At 38.1% G+C, this 23009-nt stretch overlaps 5 protein-coding genes across 5 annotated transcripts; all 5 read left to right on the top strand.

Annotated features, from left to right (window-relative positions):
• Positions 1–1380: 1380 nt before the first annotated feature.
• Positions 1381–3922, top strand: LOC105381413 (larval cuticle protein LCP-17). The gene is made up of 5 exons (XM_011551134.3): positions 1381–1533; positions 1680–2041; positions 2291–2363; positions 2990–3079; positions 3701–3922. Exons 1-5 carry the CDS (start codon positions 1522–1524, stop codon positions 3806–3808), a joined length of 645 nt encoding a protein of 214 aa, XP_011549436.3. The 5' UTR covers positions 1381–1521; the 3' UTR covers positions 3809–3922.
• Positions 3923–4198: 276 nt separating this feature from the next.
• On the top strand, positions 4199–7115 carry LOC125490335 (larval cuticle protein LCP-17-like). Its single transcript, XM_048629266.1, has 5 exons — positions 4199–4335; positions 5014–5120; positions 5871–5943; positions 6297–6386; positions 6759–7115. Exons 1-5 carry the CDS (start codon positions 4279–4281, stop codon positions 6858–6860), a joined length of 429 nt encoding a protein of 142 aa, XP_048485223.1. The 5' UTR covers positions 4199–4278; the 3' UTR covers positions 6861–7115.
• Positions 7116–9482: 2367 nt separating this feature from the next.
• LOC105381400 lies at positions 9483–11667 on the top strand. The gene is made up of 5 exons (XM_038105320.2): positions 9483–9629; positions 9893–10650; positions 10771–10843; positions 10933–11022; positions 11447–11667. The coding sequence occupies exons 1-5, from the start codon at positions 9618–9620 to the stop codon at positions 11549–11551; spliced, it is 1038 nt and encodes a 345-aa protein (XP_037961248.2). The 5' UTR covers positions 9483–9617; the 3' UTR covers positions 11552–11667.
• Positions 11668–14662: 2995 nt separating this feature from the next.
• LOC105381389 (larval cuticle protein LCP-30) lies at positions 14663–17900 on the top strand. The gene is made up of 5 exons (XM_011551108.3): positions 14663–14781; positions 14918–14958; positions 15591–15833; positions 16199–16336; positions 17335–17900. The coding sequence occupies exons 1-5, from the start codon at positions 14767–14769 to the stop codon at positions 17783–17785; spliced, it is 888 nt and encodes a 295-aa protein (XP_011549410.3). The 5' UTR covers positions 14663–14766; the 3' UTR covers positions 17786–17900.
• Positions 17901–19537: 1637 nt separating this feature from the next.
• On the top strand, positions 19538–22984 carry LOC105381379 (probable inactive protein kinase DDB_G0270444). Its single transcript, XM_011551096.3, has 4 exons — positions 19538–20017; positions 20109–20186; positions 20270–20796; positions 21913–22984. Exons 2-4 carry the CDS (start codon positions 20169–20171, stop codon positions 22553–22555), a joined length of 1188 nt encoding a protein of 395 aa, XP_011549398.2. The 5' UTR covers positions 19538–20017; positions 20109–20168; the 3' UTR covers positions 22556–22984.
• The last annotated feature ends 25 nt before the right edge of the window (positions 22985–23009 follow it).

Raw genomic sequence — 23009 nt, 5'->3', positions numbered from 1 at the left:
AATCAATCAAGTCACGCTTCTTAAGAGTGATATTTTATTGAAAAAATGCAGAGGAGTTTTGACTTAATTTTATTATCTAACGACCGAATATCCAGATTAATAATTATGTAAATAATGTCAATATTATTCTCTTAAATCTGTTCAATGGACAGCGTTCCAACAGGTTTTGCAAAACCGCTTTTCAAATAAAAAAAACCTAGTAGAATATAACATAATAGTCATATATTTTATATCGAATTTACATGATAATCTTCAAGGACACACTGTCGAGTAGGCTACATATTATAAGTATAAATTTGGCTCGTGATAGCATCTGGGATGCCTGATGGGCAAACTTTAAACAAAAGTTTAATAAATACCTAAAGTTGTTATAGTCTGAGCTTTTTTGGTTATGAGCCCTATTAAAATAAACTATAGTATATCCCCAAGAGGTATTAGAAGATACTCACATAATGTTGTCATAGCCTGTCATTGTGTTGGATTTAAACACTAGAAAATGATAATAATATTTTCCTACCAAATATGATCTATAAAATTTTGTAGACTTGCTGTCCTGGTTTAGCGTTTGAAATTTAAAGACTGACGATGCGGTGCTTGCCTATTCTTCTTCTGATTTTGCTCTTCACTCTTTCACTCCAACGGTCATAGGTTTTTCCTCCGGCCCTCTAACACTTCAGCTAGAAAATCATTAGATTATGATTGGCTTAGTTCTCTGATACATTACTTAATTTCTGAAATACCTCAATGAAAACTCGAGTTCAACTCTTATCAAAATGAGTTGTGCAGTCACGGTTGTGCAATTTTTTTGCATCTGTTCAACCATCACTGTCCTCGTTTGATGTTTCTGAACCATACCTCATCAGTTCACCAGCAGTTTAATTATAGTCGGCAGGACGTATTGCTTTAAGACTTTTGCCTTCGGTCTTTGTGAAACAAAAGAGAAAATGTACCATTAAACGAATGATGTCTTTTGTAGCCTCTCATTGAAGTGCACTTTAGCATACTTCGTTACTTATATATTTATCACATACTTAGTTACTTAGGTATGTAGTAGTAAATGTATCTCGATTCATTCTACCCATTGTTTATTTTGTAGGCACTGTAGAATTAATTGTGTCTGAGTATTTGCTTATTGTTTATTTTTTACATATTTACAGTACTCTTCTTCTCTATAGTTTCTGCGTCTTTGGTAATTTCTTTCACTTTGGGTGGTAATTAATTTATAGACTAACCGAAACGTGATGAGTGGTCAATAAATCTTGGAGAGTGATTTTGACCGATTCCATTTCTATGAGACAAGTTTCGATGGCAACATTGGCCTAACTCTTTTATGTGGCTATCCTTTTATATGATAATTTTATGAATTGACAGATTGGTATAGTCTTTTCAAGGCAATCTTACGTAACAGGTCATTCCCCCTAATCTATTTCTATCAATTTCTGAATTCATGGGCGTATAAAAGGAAAATATTAGAGAAAGAGTCATCTGTTGTATCTTGGACATCACAGACGCTTCTCCAAAATGAAATTCCTAGTAAGTGCCCTATTTTTTTACCAATTCCAGTAGAAATACTGTAGCCATTTTATATATTCTTCCATAAAAACAAACTGTCTTTTGTTTATTATAGGTACATAGCGATAAACATCATATTTCTAACCCAACGTCTCTTTCTCCTCCAGGTACTAGCCCTGTGCGTGTGCGCCGCGTCCGCCGCGTCCTTCCCCAGCTACAACGCGCGCGCCACCGCCTACGTGACCAAGCCCGTGGCCCCCGTCGCCTACAGGACGCCGACTTTCGCCGCCGTCCGCCAGGTGGCCCGCCCCGTGGCCCCCGCCTACGTCCAGGCTGTCTCCTCCGTGGAGGTCCCGGCCCCCGCGCCCGTGGTCAAGTCCGTGACGGTCGAAGCCGCCCCCGCCTTGCCCGTCAGGTCGGCCGCCTTCGCCTCCAACGCTCAGGTCAAGAATGTGAACTACAACAACGAGGGAGAGGCCGTCATTGTGCGCTCTGAGAACGAGATCCTTCCTGAGGGATTCAACTACGCGTGAGTGTATATTTTACTTACTAATGTTAAGTTTTGGCTGTTGTTTTGGTTTTTATCCGGACACCTTGGTTACTGTTAGATCACGGGTAGTTATAACTTATAACGTTAACTTAAAAATATATATAATATAAAAAATATTGATTATCTATTATTACGTGTCAAGTATTTTTTTAAGGAAAAATCCTTTACTTGTTTTCTTTATAAATCATGATTACATATTTAATTATAAAATCTTATTATTATTTTCAGTTACGAGACCGGTAACGGAATCTTCGCCGAGTCCAGCGGCACCCTCAAGAGGGTCGACAACACCGAGGCTGTGGTAAGTTTTATTTGATAGATATATGTACTACATAATATAAAATAATTTAAGAAAATAAAACGTAATACACACAGAAACAACGACGGTTGAAATACATTACCATTGAACAACATTCATCACGACCCATTACGTCCCACTGCTGGGGCACGGGTCTCCTTCCAATGAAGGAAGGGTTTTAGGCCTAGTCCACCACGCTGGCCTAGTGCGGGTTGGTGGACCCTAACACAAGCAAGCTTGTACTGAGAGAGTTGTCTGGTAAGTGGGCAACCCTGGACTGTCAGATGTTTTCAAGATGAACAACATCCACAACACCACTGAAAAACTTCAAAGTTTAGGCAATGTCTATATTTTTGATAGGTTTGTTTAGTGAAAGCTTCAATATGATTCAATTAAAGATTTTCATGAAAATATTTAACCGACAACACAACGCCAGCCCGAATAATAAATAATAAAACTGGTGAGCAATAAAAAAAATCCACCTGTCATTGCCGAACTTTTTAATTGCCCGTGAGACCGTGAGTGTATGAGATTATGTTAGGATCGAAGGCTGAGCGCTTATTAACAGTTGGTCCAGGTCCAGGTCCACATAATAATGATGACATAAACCATGAATTTGTGTTCCCCAGGTGGTCCGTGGCTCCTACAGGTACGTGGCTCCCGACGGCACCCCCGTGGAGGTCCGGTACATCGCCGACGAAAACGGATTCCAGCCTGAGGTAACATGTTGTACTATCTTATTAATGTGTCTAGTGTTGTAAAATCACAATGTAATGTTATTGATGACCTATACTCTGTTTAATAGGAAGGACTTTTAAAATGGCTAGAGTTACTTGAATATACAATTCAAATGTTACCTTATTTCTTATGCTTTGTTTTTAATTCATCCGTAGACTTTAAAAAAGTAAAGGTATTCTTCAAACGTGATACCAAATTTTATTATTCAAGTCCAAAAGAAATCCTGTCTTTACCCCTCTAACTGCCAGTTTCTATATCTCTATCTATCCATAACTGGTAGTTACTTTCATACGATTTTGACATAATCAAAAGTAAAAATCTGTCAAAATCGTATGAAAGTAACAATAAGTTATAGATAGATAGAGTTATAGAAACTGTCAGTAAATTTCACTTCCTCTCATATCAGCCGTAGCAGCTTCACAGTTTACAAATATCGCCGACTGTCATTTGTTTCTGCCCTCTCAAGTAATGTCAGTTTACCAGTTTCGCTGACTGTCATTTGTTTCCAGGGCAATGTCCCTAGTTTTTCTGACTGTCATTTGTTTCTGCCGTCTCAAGCAAGGTCTACAGTTTATCTGTATCTGACTGTCATTTGTTTCCAGGGAAATGTCCTCCCCGTGGCGCCCGCCATCCCCGAGGCCATCCAGCGCTCCCTGCAGTACATCGCCGCCCACCCCGCGCAAGTCGAGCAGAGCTACAGGAAGCTGTAAGAAGACTGAATAATAATGTGACCCGGCTTGTAGAAGGATGTGATAGAGATTCACAGCAGATCGAAAATATTTGAGAGTAATGAATGATTAGGAAATAAATGCTTTTCTAATTTATGTCGTTGTTTGTTTTCAATTTTTTCCTGATGAATGTGTAGGGATTTGGGGATATCAAAGTACAGTGGCTCATACCTCTAGGCTATTTACGCTGTTTAATGTAATGTAGGGTTTTAATTTGTAAATATACATATTTATACCTCATAGACTTATTTAAGAATATAGGTCTTACACTTAGTGTCAAGAAACCTAGATTAGGTATTCAGATAATCAAGATTTTTGTATATTTTGTGTAAAAGCTAGTCGGAAACAAGGTCGACTTATTTGTAGCATTGCTAATTAAATTACATCTAAGTAGTTGACATTAAATTCAGCAAGTTTACGACTTGATATAAAAATGCCGGCATTCTGAGAGAATGCATCTGTTGTGTTCGGATATCACAGGACCACACATCTTCAACATGAAATTCCTGGTAAGAGTTTCTTTTATACTTCATGCTCAATACTGCAAAAAGAATCAACTTGAACAATTACATATAGTCCTACATATTGATGAGACATCATCATTGTCAATACTTATTCATGCATGCAGAGAATACCAAAGACACATAAACGGTTTATGCGTATAAGTTGATTCTGGTATTCTGAGTCAATTTCTTCCCGGACTTCTGCATGAAAGATTGCCGATAGCCTAAGCACGTGGGAAATGGTGCCGACTCAGAGAGCCACTTCTTATCCTTGTGCCAAAATACTCTCCAGCATATACTGTCATCTCAGGTATTGTTCTCCTTAAACCTTCAGAGCTATACCTATCTCTGTCTGTTGCAGGTTAGTACTGTTTTAAATTTCCTTAAGAGTTCCCCCAGGCCTTCTATCTCCAGTTGGCCAACTATCGAATAAATAAATTGCGTAATTTTAGAATTGAGTTAAGATACCTACTAATTATTGGCATGTATGGAAGGGAATCGATACGATCGATCGGTGTCCAACTAATTGGATGATTAAATGGATAGATGTGCATGCTATCATTAAGTTATTGTTCTAATGCTGTACAGTGCTATTTAGTTGTCCTACTGGAAATTGAAAGTCTGTGGGTGCTCTAAGACCTTCGGAGACCTTCAGAGACCTATATTCATCTCTTTCTCACGCAGGTACTAGCCGCCTGCATGGTCGCCGTGGCGTGCGCGCAGGGCCCCGACGCCGCCGCGCCCGTCCTCCGCTCGGAGTCCGACGTGCAGCCCGAGGGATTCAACTACGTGTAAGGAGAAACACATTTTATCATAAATAATGTGTGGGGATATCTCACACACGGCCATCCGACCCCAAGCTAGGTAGAACCTGTGTTATGGGTGTCAGATAGCTGATATATCTACACAAATACATAGATAGATACATACTAAATATAAATAGCAACACCCAAGACTCGAGTACAAATATCTGTATTTAAACAAATATCTGCCCCAGCCGGGAATCGAACCCGGGACCTTCGGCACAGCAGTCAGGGTCACTACACCGTTCAGCCGTCGCTCATCCATCATTATTATCACTGATAAACTTAAGCCTCTCACAAGGAGCACTCCCATTCCGCAAAGGAGAGTCACGAAGTTTGTTCTTGGCTGTTCTTACCACTACGGGCAACCTGTCCTAGGTCTTTCTGCATGAGCTGGAAGGCGTCCCACACTACGTTTGTCTGGTCGTGGTCTACACACGAGAACTCGTTTACCACAACGGTTATAGCTTCTTCAGAAGGGCTAGTACGGGGCGCATTTAAGACGTGACAAAAGTTTTGCATCGCACTCACTCACTTCGCGCAGCCTCAAGAGCGAGCGGGACGGAGAACTCTTGTCATGTCTTAATAGCGCCCTGTGCTACATTGCCAGGAGACTCATTTATTCTTGGGCAAACTTGATTGGCTCTCACTTCTTCTTGCAGATTAGGTATACAGTATACACATCACGATAACTATTATTGTTTCTTCAGTTTTTTTAATATATATTGTTTATTTCAGGTATGAAACCGGAAATGGCATTTCTGCTCAAGCTTCAGGCGCTCTGAAGAAGGTTGACAACTACGACGCTCTTGTAAGTAATTTATCTATCTTTATAATCATTTGATTGTAGTAGCTATATATCTAGCTTATTTGTCGTATATATTTTCTAACGTCTTTGTATTTGGTTTGCATCGCGCTCTTCCTTATCGAACTAAGTTTCAGAAATAAAGTTGTGCCGAACTAGACTGTTATGAGTTATGACTCAGGGCTAGATCTGCCCTTTCAACTTAGTACCTATTCTTCTTCATCTAGTGCCGTTTCCTAGCGAAGGTTGGCAATCATCCTGCTGATTTCCGTCTTGGAGGCCGCCGCAGTAGCTATACCATTCCGTAACACTCTGTACAACTAACTTTTCTAATCATTAAACGATATACTTTTCTACAGGCCGTCCAAGGATCGTACAAGTACACCGCCCCCGACGGTTCCGTCGTGCAGTTCAACTACGTCGCCGACGAGAACGGATACCAGCCCCAGGTTATTGTTACATGCTATTCATTACTACACCCTTGTTCTTATGTACTATGAGGGATTCGGATGTGAAGCTTAGATACCTATAATGGCTTGTGCCTTGTACACAAAACTGCGTTGCGGTGTCGCATCGCAAAAACACACACACTCTCAGGACAGTCACGACGTAGAGTTACGTTCGTCTTTTTGGTTTAAAATCTGCATAAGCAATGTAAAATAATCAATAAAACACTCTTTAAAATCGGACCTGCATGGATTCCCCTACAGTATAGTATTAGCACAGCTTTCAATTAAAAAATAACTAACTGAACTTCCTTATAAGAATAATATGATTCTTATAATTATGTACAATTAAACATATTTTAATTATTATTTCAGAGCGACAGCCTGCCCGTGGGTCCCGAAATCCCGGCGGCCATCGTGCGCTCCCTGCAGTACATCGCGGCGCACCCTCCCCCAGTCAACGCCGTCAGGAACTGAACAACACTACGGATCTCAGAACAATAACCCCCGACAGGATTCTCATGATTTTCTCTTGTTTCGAGTCTTTCCAGCCAGTCTCAACTGAAATAAAAAATAATTTACATCACACATAAGATTTGTAGTAAGCTAGCTTGATTTGTAGTAAGAGAAAATTGTGGCGTCATACGATCCAAGCATGGAACAGAAAATGGAAATGTAAACAGATGTAAATTATATTTTAGTTTGTAAAATAAAGTTTATCGTGCCATACAATATTTGTTTTGCTATTTGTTACCAAAAGTTCTAGAAATACCTAGGTATCGGGATAAGCCGCTATCCGATACCATGTTGAGCTCAATTTTCCCGTGAGATGTCCGTGATGCAGAGCCAATGTTGAGCCATTTTCGGGTTAAAAATCACCTATAGCACTCAAGGATTGTGTAGCATTATAATGGAAAATATATAAATACATATATTATTTGGTATTGATTCAGTTATACAACAAACATTTATTAAAATAGGTTTCAAAAATTAGTGTGGTTTGCCTCTTATAACAAGATATAATATGAAAGGTGTAGCCTAAACATGCATTTAATAGAATCATCTCATGAAAAGCCAACATCTCAAGCTCTAAAACTTTTTACGCCCTAATTGAATACAACCTGAGGAGCACAGCGATATTTGAATACGAACTAGATAAAGTTTCAGAGCAAAAGAAACGTCTCGACACATTACTCGATTAATAATAAATGGTTGTCATTAGGTTGAACTTAAAACGGTTTTACAGTTAACAATATGCGGAAAGTTTTTTGCTTTGTTTTTGTATGTGATATACCATCTTGTTCGTTAATCTAAGGAGGATCCAGCGTCCAGACAAGGAAGTTTGTCAGTTTACACGGTCAATTTTAATTCCCCGACCGTCGGTCCTATAATAAAAGTAGTTCAGTATGGCTTCTATTAATATTCTAGTAGGTCCCTAATAAAAATCCTAAAGTCTGGAGCGTGTATGAAATAAGATAAGGGATGCTATTAAGATAATTACATATTTTTAAATATAATTACCTTTCTCTATAGTGAAAGTGAATCTACTCATACCTATTGGACCTAGCCTACAAAGCAAAATAAATTTTTAATTATCGAATATTGATAGTCCCGTTTTAGACGATTTTCCTTCCTATATCTATTTACCCTGTATAACTGGTGACATAATTACCTACGTATAGGTACATACTTATATACTATAAAGTTTTACTCAGTAGGTAGTGTACTTAAATATTTCATTTTTTTTGTAAGTATACGGCTCAGCATTATAAACCTAGGTTTAATTTACAGCATGAGTCTTTCATAGGTGCATATCCGGAAGTATGTTGCAGAGCTTTTCATTCTGAACAACTTTTTTATAATGAAGTTGAAATATAGCGGGAAAAAAGATGCTTCCCCATACAAAAATTGGTTGCTTACGTGACACTGTGTATGGGGAGTAGATATTTTTTATCGGGAATATCCCAAGGTCATCATAACAAAAGTTGTTCAGAATGAAAAGCTCTGTGACATACTTTCGGATGTGCACCTATGAAAGACTCACCCTGTATATTGAGTACGACTAATTACCATAGATACCGTAGATCAAACTCCATGCATCAGCTCAATCATCATCATTATCAGCTCAAAAAAACTTGGTATCGGTGAACCAACCAGTCAAAGTGAGCCAGTCATATCGGCACCATCGCAGAAGACTCACCTCTAGATGTCATTTTGTGGGTTGGTTGTAATCGAAAAGAAAGTTCAGATTCACGAAGAATCCTGCTCCCTGCACAGATTCCACAATAACTACGATGTTATCCTCGCTAAAATAGAAAGAAATAAAAGCAGAGGTAAGTACTTTAGTTTTATGCCTGTGCAGAAAAATATTATCATTAACACAGATACGACGTATCTTGCTTACATTTTCGTTCAGGCGCTAATATAAAAGGAGAAGTATATTTAATCATTTCTTGCAAAAAACTCAATTAATTAGGCATTAGAAACTATAACTAAATTTTTGACCATTTTACTATATTTGGGAGAAAAGTAAGAGAGATTGCAAAGATAAACCTGGATCAATATATTTTATCGTAGAATTACTATATACGAATAAAGTTTAAATGCTCATAGCTAACAATTTAAAATCTGAGATTTTGCTAAACATGAGCTTAATTGGTGCCGTGCCTAGTATAAGGTGGCTCAAATATGTTATGAAATAACGAACCCGCGGTGGACCAGCATGGCGGCATTTGTTGGGAAATGTATTCTAAGCTTGAGAAGACTTTCGAAGTTTTTTGAAAATTGATAGATAGGTACTTATGTGAATACGTATCTGAACTCTACTACAATCATTATACTTACATACAACGTAACTGCGCCAAGCAATGTCAAAAAGATTGAACTGTAAGGAATTCAGTTTTTTTGGAAAATATTTCTTTAATGAAGCATAAGTAGTTTATTATAGGTACGTTTGACCAAAATATACTGGTAAGAAAAAAATACACGACTTCAAACTAGTTTGGTGACAAAGTACCTTCATACCTACTTATACACAAAAGTATTTCTCAATTTCGCTTCAATCTTTTCTATTTACGAATATTCGCAAAGTCACCTCTGTTTTTTTATTTTGCACTCAGATACTTATAAAATTACAAAAAGATTATATTTTTTTGTGTCTCCTCTTTATATAAAAGCTAGCTGCAGTCTAATGATCACAGTGTTCAGCTGACCACGGGAAATCACACCTTCACAATGAAATTCCTGGTAAATATATTTGGTCAATATACATCGTATGTATGTATCACTCAGACTTACCAGAGTTCCACTAGCAATGTTTTCCTCGGAACTTTGTCTGCGGACATAAACCAAGGAGCGCCATCACACTCTTTCATTGGCCATCCTCATCTAGCCACTACTGGGTAGTTGTCAGAGGTATTCGGGCCAGAGGGAGTTCCACACTAACCTTTTAATTTAAAAATTAACCAACAAAAGTTTTACCAACTATAACAACCTACATTTATTTCCAGATCCTTGCAGTATGCGCTGTGAGCGCGGTGCTAGCCAACCAGCCCAGCACCGGCCATTCAGGTCTGTACCACGGAGCGGAGCACGCGGCCAAAGCCACTCTATTTGCCCCGGTAGCTGCTGGCCAGTACATCGCTGACAACGCTCAGCAATCCGCCCGCCATGTCAGAAACACGCCGACACCCACTGGCGTTTTCAACGGAGCATCGCACGCTGCTGGTGCCACTTTATTTGCTCCGGTAGCAGCAGGAAAATACATCGCTAACAATGCTCAGGAATCCGCCCGTCACGTCAGAAACACGCCAACACCCACTGGTGTTTTCAACGGAGCAGCGCACGCGGCCAAAGCTACTGTATTGGCCCCGGTTGCCGCTGGACAGTACATCGCCGACAATGCTCAACAGTCTGCTCGCCATGTTAGGAACACGCCGACACCCACTGGTGCTTTCAACGGCGCGGCGCACGCTGCTGGTGCCACATTATTTGCCCCGGTAGCGGCCGGAAAATACATCGCTGACAACGCTCAGCATTCTGCCCGTCACGTCAGGAACACGCCAACACCCACTGGGGTTTTCAACGGGGCAGCCCACGCGGCCAAAGCCACTGCATACGCCCCGGTTGCCGCTGGACAGTACGTCGCCGGCAACGCTCACCACGCCGCCGCCACCGCCGCCGGCCGCTCCGTGAGGCAGGTGTCGCCAGGGGAGGCACAGATTGTGCGATCCGAGTTCGATGCGGCTGCTGATGGATACAACTACTCGTAAGATCTTCACTTTCTAAATTAAGTAATTGAAAAAATAAAAACAAATTCAAGCAGTAGCATTCAAGCAAGTGTTCATTGCTTCCCTTCTGGATTAAAGTGTAACTTGCGTCGTTTCAGATATGAAACTGGCAACGGTATTGTGGCTGAAGCTTCCGGGGCACTGAAGAAGGTCGATGACTTGTCAGCTGTGGTGAGTCTCCGAATAATATCATTATATACAATTCAGGACTTACTTTTCATACGAGTATATTATTCATATAACCCTATCTCCATTGGCAGGTGGTGCAAGGATCGTACAAGTACACATCCCCTGATGGCACTCCCGTGCTGGTGACTTACACAGCTGATGAAAATGGTTACCAGCCCCAGGTATTCCTTTACAATATCATACGTATCTATGTCATCGCTTCCCTCCTTCCAAGGGAAATGGCAAAATGGTTGGTGCAGGAATATGAAAAATAAGTGTACGTGTAGGTAGAGTCTCTATTTTTGGATGTCTTGTAGACAATCAAATTGATATCAACACAATTCAAATAGGACTAATATGGTGTGTGAATATAAAATTCATGATTTTCCGGTTATAGTTGAATAAATAATTAGATGTGAACCGTATCCGTTACGGCATGTTGATTGTCAATATTGTGATGAAAATCGATAAAACTTTAGTAAAGATGAAAAATTGAAGAAACAGCTAGTTGTACTATAACTGATTGATTGTATATGCTGAATTGATTTGGCTAAGTTTTACTCCTACACTTCGCACTCGATGGTTATTTTAATATTTTTTTTCCAGAGTGACCTCCTGCCCGTCGGACCCGAGGTGCCTGTGGCCATCGCCCGCGCCCTGGAGTACCTCAAGACTCATCCCCAACAAGTTGAGCCCACCAAGAAATACTAAACGTAGTCTATCTAGATGATGCGGCGATCGATACCGGAGTAATGCATTTACGAATAACGAATGTACAAATCAAACATGCAAGAATGATAATAAATTGATTAGATTTTTTATAAAAACTTCGTTGTTTTCAATACCTTGTATACAAAAGCATTTATAATAGATGTTTAATAATTAAGTAATGAAAGGATGGTATAATTTGTGAATGAGTAGAGAGAATTTCATCAATGAGTATTATCGATTGGATCTTTCATCATGTAGGTATGTTCCGTCTTGCAGAACAAGCATAAAGGATTTATTTTGGTGGCTTCAATCCATATTTAAAGAAGCAATTAAAAATGTGTCATAATTAATTTCCTATTACGGGTATAACCAACTATAAGCCAATTCTATGGTATGCTTTTATGTAAATAGATAAAGAGTTTGTATGTCAGGGTATAAACTTTGGCATTAACATCGGGTGATCATTATAATATTGCTCATTATTTCAAATGCAGATGCCTATTAGCGAAGTGGACTAATTTTAAATGCCACTATTTTGCTATAAGAATACAACACACACCTTTATACATTTACGGGTACACCGTATACATAATATATAAATATAAGATTACAAGGAATAGAGTCCTCATGAAAATCTCGGTCCTACACTATTTTTCCGATTTACAATATCAGTAGGTCTTATTCTTCTTCTTCTAGTCCTATTCACATGTGGAGCTTAGCGCTACTGGTATGGCATTTTTACACTATTAATACACGTTAACGGCACTAAAATAACTACATAATAATAAAATTATTTTTAGGGTTATTATGCTTCACTAAAGTAAAGAGGTAGAAATACTTAATATAACTTCTTCTCATCTGTGTAGAGTCTACATATATTCACTAACATCAATATCTAGGTCGAATGATGTTGTTTTATAAAGATGTTCTCGAGGATATCTACTGTAAACGGCAATAAAAATATAACATTATGATGTGCTGTTGAACCGACATCCTCCTCAACTCTACTACAACTTCGAATTACAATAATAACGACTGTGGTTTATGTTTTATAAATAATTTAGACATTTCGTTACCAATTAGTTAATACACGTGGGCGATTCTTCGAACACATTAGGATACATACAGTCATAAGAGCTACATATCCAATACATGCATAGGTACTATGTAAATCAAAGTACATCTCGGTATAAACTATCATACGAGTACATACTTTTTGGTCTACTTAATTTTATATAATACTTTCTAAGGTTTGTATGTATTATGTATGCATGTTTGTTTGTTGTTCTTTCAAGAACAGGTTGTTAGTTAAAGTATTTTTTTGTATAAATTAATATTTTAATGACTATCAGATACCATAGAAATTAATAATAACAAAAAGGCTAAGTATTCTCGGATTTCTCAAAGGAAAAGCTTACGAGTATCCCTGCTTAAGGAGGCGCGGTGGTAGCTCAGTCGGTTAAGCGCCCGCTTCTCACGCCAGAGATGCGGGTTCGAATCCCGGCGCTGACATGTACCAATGAGTTCTTTTCTGAATTTAAGTACAATGTATACCATCGCTCTTACGGTGAAGGAAAACATCGTGAGGAAACCTACATATCTAGATTTAGCACATCTAGATATGTGAACCCACCAACCCGCAGTGGACCAGCGTGGTGGGAAAATGGTCCAAGCTTAGGAAGGCAGTTTAGACCTTGGGGATATGCACAAAGGTTCCATTCGAGAGAGCCAGGTGCACTGTTACCCCCACAGATAATAGAATAGAATAGAATCCCTGCTTAAGAGCCATGACGCAAAATACTCTGAAAGAACTACATACGAGTAGTAAGATGATAATTTTAAGAGCCATATTAACATACAAGTATCTACTAACTGCCTATGTAGGTACTCCTTAAATTTGTATATAAAGAATCAATTATTGAGAATGTTTTAGTGTCTTTACAAGGCTCCCATACTTATATTGAATTAAATTAGATTTTATTTTATTACTTACATAAATAGATAGATACAAAGATGAAATAAATAGTTAGCTTCTCACGGTTTTGTTGGTGGGCAGGTATATTCTTCTGATTTGTATATTAGCTATCATTTTTTATGGGGATTTTGGCAAACCATTCGTTAGGGACGGTTAATTTTAAATGTTATTTTTGCCATAAAATAGTCTTCCTTCGGAGGATATAAATTTAAACATGGCCTTGGTGACATAATGTTTGGAAATATTTACCTATGAACTGTTCTGAATAGGCAATTAATTATTAGACCAAAAAAGATTCTCAATGTTTTATAAATAAAAACAAATTAAACTTTTATCCCTGGTATTTAGAGGTTTTTTAAATGTAGTATCAATCAATGTTAGACATCATAATTAGCAAGTCATCGTATGAATAAGTAGTTTAGTTCTCGATTTTGTTGTAAGACTTCAGTGAAGGCGCGGCCTTTATTATCTAATTGTCGTAAAGTAGGTGTTTTTTTCTCAAGAAAACTACTTACTGTGATAAACAGCCGCAGGTACAATGAAAATGGAAACAAGCATTAAGTAAGAAATAATACGGCATCTTTCTGAATACAAATTATCATTTGATGATTTTATGTTTTCAATGTACTTACCGAACATAAAAAAATTGAGATGCGTTGTATTTGGTTTACATTGTAACAATTGTAAGTAAAATAAAATCCCCGAAAAAAAAAAGTTTTTTTAGATTTGCATGAGTGTCATAATTTAGTTTAACAATTTTTTATCTAGTTACTTTACCAGACGTTCAAAATCTCATATTAGAATATGTCGAGGTTCATAAAATAGTATGAATTTTACAAAAGTATTAAGGATAACTCTTTATTTATACCCCGGGGCAACACCTCGACCTAACTGTAAAGGTGGTCACCACGATTCACAAAGTACCGTATGGTATTAAAAGATTGAATATCAAACAATATTTTTACTTTTTGGTGACATGTTATTGCGAGACTCGTGACTACTAAAAATAACTAATAAATCACTGTAACTTTAAGACAATATCTCACCTTTTTTACCTGTCACGGAGCAAATGTTGAGAACCACAGAACTGATGAATACTCAAATGTCGATCCACACATAGATAATGAGACAAACTGGACAAGTGAATCAACTTTATTGAAGAAGATAAAAAAGGTATAAATACGATTAGGATTGTGAAATGAGACATTCATACAGTTAACCCTGTTTGAAACCGACGAAAATGCGGGGCTTTTTGGTAAGATTTAATAATAAAAAAAAACAATATTTTGGTGATTTGATATAATTAAATTAAGCGTGTTGCTATAATTATGCTAATGAAATGAGATGTTATGTTAAATAAATCAGTTATAAATGGTTTTGTTTTGTTTTAGATTCTCTCGGTTACCCTGGCGGTCGCCTTGGCGGCAGAGCCGTAAGTATTGAACGAAACTCTTATAAGTACACCATAAAAATCATTAAGATGGTTTACAAAACCATTATTAAGAGAGAAATCCTAAGTGTTCTGTGAAAATCTAAATATCTATCTTGAGTATATATGTTCCAAAAGAGTGATACAAAAATATCAGCGAGTTATTTTTGAAATGTACTTCCTAAAGTGTTAATTGATTAAACTTTCTTCCTTCCGATCCGATACCAAATTAACCCAACTCTTGGACTCAAAAATCTGTCATACATTATCGATCCTTTGAATTAGGGGCTGACTTGTGAGAGCATACAGTACTTAAGTATCTAATAAAACAGTAAAGAAAATTAAATCAACATACAGGTACCTAACAAAAAATAGATATTATTTTATTCATTTGTATTTGCTCTCGTGTCCGCTGTGTCTTCTTCTTGCACTCGGGAAGATTTATCAGCCAGAATGCTTGTAGAGCTGCTTCTTTTTTTGGTCCGAAAAATATGTTCACAGTGCTGGGAAGTCACTCTAGTGTACGAAAAACTAAACTACTACTTTACTTCGTTGCGTTTAAAAAATCGATTGCATTCTATCGTTTGTGTTTGGTAAGAAAAAGAACAACGTACTCAATGACTTATTCCTTCCAGGCTGAAACGCCAGGCGTTCTTCAACAACGCTTTCGGCGCGCGCCGCACGGTCCCCGTGCTAGCCGCCCCGGTGGTCAGCGCGACCGCGTCCGCCCGCTACAACCCCGCCGTCGGCCGGTACAACCCTGCTGCTGACAACTCGGGTCGCTACGTCGACAACTCCGGCAGATACGTTCCCGATGACTCCGGCAAATACAACGACCAGTCTGGCAGATACATCCCCGATGACTCTGGCAAATACAAGTGAGTGGCGAAAACTTTGCTTTAGGTACAGTTTGCAAAAGATAGCATAAACAATTACAGCGTATATTTTCTCCACTAGCGAGTGATAAATATAATATAACGTTTGTGTATGCAGGTAAAGATTACCTACACATTCTTCAATAACTATGACAAGGACCGATCACAGTTTCCTTACTTATTACTAAGCATGTATTATACGTACGAAACACGCTAACCTGACTGTCCAATCCTTTCACCTAGATGTCAAACCAAAGCTCTTATTTTTGACTCCAACGACGTCATAAGAAGAACATTATCACAACTAACCTAGAATACAGCAAGAACCCTATTATGATCCTTCGATCCTAACCTTGTCTTCTCCCCAGCGGTGACCGCGGCGACCGCGGTGGTGCCGGCGGCTTCTACTCGGGCTCCAGCGACCGCGGCGGTCCCGGCGGATTCTACACCGGCTCCTCTGACGCCGGCGGCCCCGGAGGCCCCGGAGGCCCAGGTGGCGCTTACTCGTGAGTACTAGCTACATGTTGTTATTAGGATGTCTACGTTCGTGACCGTAATGTAGGGTGAGAGACACCGGATGGTGTAATGAGGAATGACGAGTCATTGTATGGAAGCGCCAGCCCTCGCTACAGTCAATGCGAACGAAGATCCAGTCTATTATATTATGTAGTAACTACATAACTACTTTAAAAGTCATGAACAGCAAGACCGTTCACACAAAAACCATCCAAAACATAGGTAGATACTGCGTCTGCGATGTTTGTGTTAACAACGCGTGGCAATTAGCAAGGTCAACGATACGCGCGTAGAACTTTATTGGACAACGTTGTTCAACGCCACACGTGCAAATAGCTAGGTGTAGCCGCGTAGGCGCATAGAACACATGAGTTAATTATGTTACCTAGTGCCTGCCTTCACTTTATAGCATCGCAAAAGCTTGTATTTCTTCGATATTTACAAAATTTTTAACCACCTGATTAAAATGTTTCTGAAATCCCACTTCTCTCACTTATATCAAATTAATTTGCAGTAAATTATGACTAAATAAAATGATCTTTAGAATTATAGAATCCTAAAGCCCTGCCCACGCGTGATATTTAAACTTATATTATAATTAAACGACTCAAGGTCAGACTAATGTGCTTTTTTAAGAGACTAGTTTCCCTATAAATGGATTTCCCGGTAAAAATAAAGCCACTTTCTTGCCTCCCAAATTTATTCTTCGTAATGAAAAATTTATACAAACAATACAATGCAGGCCTTTATACGACGTCCATGAAAGTGTCTCATGTAAAATTACATAAATCCAATGACAAGATAAGATAAGATAAGATATTCTTTATTTGCACACAAAAATATGGACAACAATACAAAACTTAATCTAACACATATGTACAAATGGCGGTCTTATCGCTTAAAGCGATTTCTTCCAGACAACAAGACTTTACATTGAACCGAAGTGACTCCACAGAAATTTAACTAATGCTTCCGTTTGTCCATCCAGTGGCAGCGGTACCCGTGGGTCCGGCGCGAGCGGCGCGGGCGGCGCTAGCGGCGTGGTCGCTGTCTCCTCCGCCAGCTCCTCTGGCTTCGGCAAGTCATCCGCCTCCAGCAGCGTGAGCGGCGTCTCCGGCGCCTCCCTGCTGGTCTCCTCCAACCGAGGCGCCTCCTCCGCCTCCGCCTCCGCCAGCCGCAACACCGGCGACTACAACTACAAGTATGGCATCATCCGCTACGACAACGACATCTCTCCCGAAGGCTACCACTACCTGTACGAGACCGAGAACAAGATCCTCGCCGAGGAGGCGGGCAAGCTCGAGCAGATCAGCAGCGAGGAGGACGGCATCCGAGCCAAGGGATTCTACGAGTTCGTCGCCCCCGACGGCGTCACCTACAGAGTGGACTACACGGCTGATGAGAACGGATTCGTGCCCACCGGAGCGCATTTGCCCTGAGAAATTAAATTATTTATAACCTAGTGTCTAATAGTACAAACGGAGAGAACTCACGAATTTATGTTGATATAGTTTTAAGTAAATAAATGAAAAATGATTGAGCGACTATAAAGTACGATGGTCATTTTATTTTCTTGGCATGGAAAAACGTGTTAGGGCATTCTTGACATTATAAATTTTGTGTTTCCGGGTAGAGGCAAACTGGAGGCAGACAATAAATGTGAATATTTGAAAAACAGGTTGTAAGGTAGCTAGGAGTAGGTAGGTATAATCTTGATCATCTTGAGACACTTTGACCTATCAAAGCTAAAATAATACGATATCTTTGCAAATTCTCGGTCTCATATATAACATACATGACATCAAGGACGAAAATGATAATTTATGGTAAACAACGATGCCTAGTTTTAATTTATAGACTGATACTCTAAAAATCTTTAATGGACATGAATAATGCAACCCGCTCTACATATAATACGACTAAAATAATTATTACCGTGATCGTCTATCGTATCTTCAGCATCGCCGTTTTGGGATGATTAAATGTAATTAGGACAATTACAAAATGGGACTGCACATCAACACAAGATGAACAGTTTTTTCATTCGTGAGAAATACTTATTATTTTTTAGGGCTGGTCCAGGATGATAATTATGTCATCCGTGAGGCTAAATAAAAACGGCCTAGACCTACGTGAAAATTTTTGTTCGTTCGTTCGTCGATTTAGAGACTGCCCAGAGACGTGGAATATCTAGTTCTAAAGCCTTCTTCGTACAAAATACACATTACACAGACTGAACCAAGATGAGTACGCTCGCCTTCGCATTTGTCTTAAAACTGTAAATAAAAATCACCAACAAAACATAATATACACCGTGTTACACCGTTTAGCAAGTGATAAAGATCACATTAAACTTAAATTTACCACTTCATGAAACGGAACATTAAAAATTTTATCTTAACGATTCGATTAATGAAGTTAAAGTGCATCAAACCGTAGAATATTTTATGCCTGAAGTCCGTTTTATTAGATACTTAACTCATTATATCATTTCGGTTTCGTTTCAGATTTTAGATGGGTGGTCTCGCCGTTTTCAGTAATGTGCACAACATAAATATGTATACATAGTTATGTTCTTATCGAAGTAAGCGCTAAAAACTTCGGCATGGTTATTACGTGTTATTACAAAACAAAAGTTAGAGAAAGAGAGAGAGAGAGAAACGGTAAGAAATGATGGCCTCACTTCAGGACTACTCTGGATTTTGATAAATATAGTTGACTTACCTTTATATCTAGGTACAGGGGTAATAAATGTACTTACCTATGCTAACTAATCTTAAAATCACATGTTTATCTATCTTTTTCAAAAGGATTCCTGCAGATTCATACATGAAACTAATTTATTATCCTCACACTTACAGAAAATTGATTCCTACTATAGGTACTGTTATCAAGGGTTTCAGGCATGAGGATTGTTAATCATGTATCATGTAATGTAGGTAATAAGTATTTATGGAGATAATTTCCCTAAACAGTTATGAAAACATTAAAGAATATCTTTTAAAAAGTAATAATTTCTCCCAACTAATTTACATGTTTAAGATATACTTTTAATTAGGAACATGCGGTGGGCGATTTTGCAAAATTGCTATATTTAGAATGCAAATTAGAACCTTATACAAACGCTTACTTCCAATAAAGGCAAACTAATAGATTATTTTAAATCCACTTAATATTCTTTAAAACGTAACGGTTGATCTTTTTCCTCGATAAAACAAAAAAACTTCAAGTACTTTGTGGAAATACAAAAAGAAAAGGACACTTTTATTGACACACTCCAGAGGCGCAATTTTTGGCGAGGAATTTGAATAAAAGCAAAAAAAAAACACAAAGGGCCACAACCGTTTTATACTCGAACTCACCAATTGAGTCAATAACCTTATAAAGTCATGTCATCAGAATCTGTTGCGGTTTACGATGCATTATTTTTGTTTTATGCAAGAGCACTTGGAGAGTGCGCTCAGACTGCATTCCATATAAGAGTAAGGTGTTCCCTTCGGCGGTCGTGTAGGGTCGAGGCGCCGGTCACTTCCTGCACTGACTGCACGCCCCGGCGCTCCCACAGCGCCCGACTACCCGCGAACCAATCAACCATCTTAATCAACTGTTTATGCAAATCCAAAACCTGACCTCGCCATCATTTGATTTATAAGGATTGCTCTGATATTTCGGTAAGTTTCGATATAGTTTATTAGTTATCAAAATGCTAACGAATTTACAAAAAGATTGATATCTTGATAACATGCATTATTTCGTCTTCAGACCTCGAACTATAACATTAGACTCATTGACCGCATCCCAGTTCGAAGACACCGCGGAAAGATGCAAACGACAATTTTCGTAAGTTGATTCACTATTGCAATTCTACAAAATTTACTCACTTCAAAATGGCCCAGTGAATGAAAGTGAATTTCCAATTTCAGGCTCTAATATTCGTTATCATTGAGTCGATCAAGTGTTCGCCTTTCGACGATGGGAAATACATCCCTACCAAGTACAAACAACACGAGGGGATGTACTCTCGGCCGCTCACCGAAGGAAAGTACATACCGGGGGATGAAGGGAGGTACACCTACATATACCGGCAGGGGTTGTACCCAAGTGACAACGGTGACTACCGCTACATACACATAGTGGGGCCGAACGGTCCGGGAGACGGGCAGGGTGGGCCTGATGGGCCGGACGGTCCGGATGGGCCGAGTTGGAACGACTACATAGGACATCGGATATACGCCGAGAAGTACCCTTACATCCACGATGTGATCGAAGCGCTGGTGGACAAGTTTGTGTCGAAGAGTTACGTGCTATACGGGGATGAGTCGGGGGTGAGTGAGAGCTACTACCGGCCGGTGGAGGCGCGCGGCGGCGGCGCTAGTGCGGTCAAGTGCAAGTATGTGGAGCAGAGAGCGCCGCACAACGAATCGGAGAAAAGTTCCGAGCGATACACTGAGTAAGTTATTTTTTTATTTTTAAGCACTGATAAGCTTTTTAGCTGTTAGATGGATGTTTATGTCCTTTGTAGTAGGTAGTGAAAAAAAGATAATTTTATTTCTGATCTGAAATCTGGATTCGTTTCTCTGGGTCATATCCTCGTCTCTAACTTTATTTCTCTTATGAGAATTTATGGGGCATGTTCTTTGTGAATCTGTTTCCTATAAAATCAATTGCCTATAAAAAAAAGTTCCTCAGTTAAGAAACGAAGGGAGTAAAACTGATAAGGTACCTAAACGTAATACAGATAACACCTACCTTATTTGCATTAAAATTACGTTTGATAAATCCTTGCTTCCACAATCCTAATTTACGCAATGTGGAAACAATTAGATGCTATATTTTATGTGTCATAAAATTTTCATGCCTAACATAGTAGTAAACAAGTTAGCACTTATAAAGAAAACTTAATTAACTTGTCTAAGCATATACCTAACCACAATATACATTAAATACTTAGCATTTAAATAGGGTATCATATTGTTGAGGATGTAAACCAGTTATATTATGATAGAGGTACAGGAACCATGTAATATTAATGCTCGTATAAGTGCATACTGCAAATATTTTTACAAATCAATGCATTCATTATTGAATAATCAGATCTTCGCCCTAAATTTGCTTATAGTTTTTTCAAATTATAAATGAAATAAACTAAACTGGTAACCTTATTATTTTATTCTGAGGGTTTGAATTTATTCCAAAATGTATGTATACCTACTGTATTGTATATGCGACGTAAATATATCCATATATTATTAATTATATGAAACATTCTATAGTTTATTTATTTATAGATAATCAACAGCGTTACGAAGTAGATTATACATAAGTAGTGTGTGTAAGGTAAGGCCAATAATAGGTATCCTTAAGTGTATATAAAAATACAATGTTAAACAGGGTTCACATCTTCTACGCACGGCTTCTAGAAAATGTAAGCCAGATCGATCGACCATCATTCAAGAAGATTCCCAAAATATTTATACGTGAAGAGCCTTAATCTTAGCCCTAGTTATGAGCCAGTCCTTTAGTTACCAATAGAGGTCTGTTATAAATATTGATTTGTATTTTCCAGGTCTCTTCCTGACCTCACACCGCAAGATGGTGAAGAGATTGGAGAGTATTACAACTTTAAGGGATTGAAAAGCTTCATGAAGGTTTCTAATGATAAACGAGTAAAGAAGATAGTTAAATTGCAGTACGATGTCTCAGTCAGGGTAATTGATGAGATAATAGAAGTCGATCACGATGAAGAAGAAGATCAAGTACAAAAACGTAACGAAAAACTATCACTTAAAATCCAAAATACGATAAAACACGATGTAGAAAATGAAATTAAAAATAAAGTAACATATTTAATAAATGCTCAGGACAAAGTGAGAACTTTATTATTGAATAAACAAGAAGAACAACTAGAAAAGGAACTTAAAGACAAAATCGAAATAAAAATTAATGACACAGCCAAAACAGATGAAAAAAATCAAATAGAAAATAATATTAAAGATCAAATAAAGGAAGAAATGCAATATCAAATTGAACAACAAAAGAAAGTACAAATGGAAAAAGATATGATTGAAAAAGAAATGAAATTACAAGAGGAAAAACAAATGAAAGAATCCTTAGTAATAAAAGAAACTATCGATCAATTTGTAGAGTCTCAGACAAAAGTAGATCTAGAAGTCGATGTAACGACAATGGCCACGACTTCAGAGGAATAGTAAAGTGCCTATAATTTTATTAATACAAACCATAGGATGAAATGTACTTACCTAATTATTTATAGGAAAACCAGTACACTAAATTCTTTAAGGATTTTGTTAAGAAAAAACGTTAATTTATAACTGCTGTTTAAGTATTATAATGAGCAAGTTGCAACTAATCTGTGTCATAAAGTCATAATATTAAATCCAGCACAATGGGATTAAGAGATTCTGGTTGCTCTTTACAGAATGTTAAGTATACATATTTAGAGGTGTATTGTGTAACGTGTATAAAGCATTATAGTTAGCAGTAATATGTATGAAAGGTGTTTTAACATCGGTTATACTGGTAATGTTACCTACGTATTTTAATACTTACCTCACTGAGTCATTACTTGTTTTATTATGTTTACAGTTCAGTATTTAGATAAAAGTCATCAAATAATTTTTTTGTTTATTATTTAAACGAAGA

Source organism: Plutella xylostella, chromosome 22 (genome assembly GCF_932276165.1).
Source record: "Plutella xylostella chromosome 22, ilPluXylo3.1, whole genome shotgun sequence".
Taxonomy (NCBI): Eukaryota; Metazoa; Arthropoda; class Insecta; order Lepidoptera; family Plutellidae; genus Plutella; species Plutella xylostella.
Note: the sequence above shows the minus strand (reverse complement) of the source record. Positions and strands in the feature narration are given on the sequence as shown.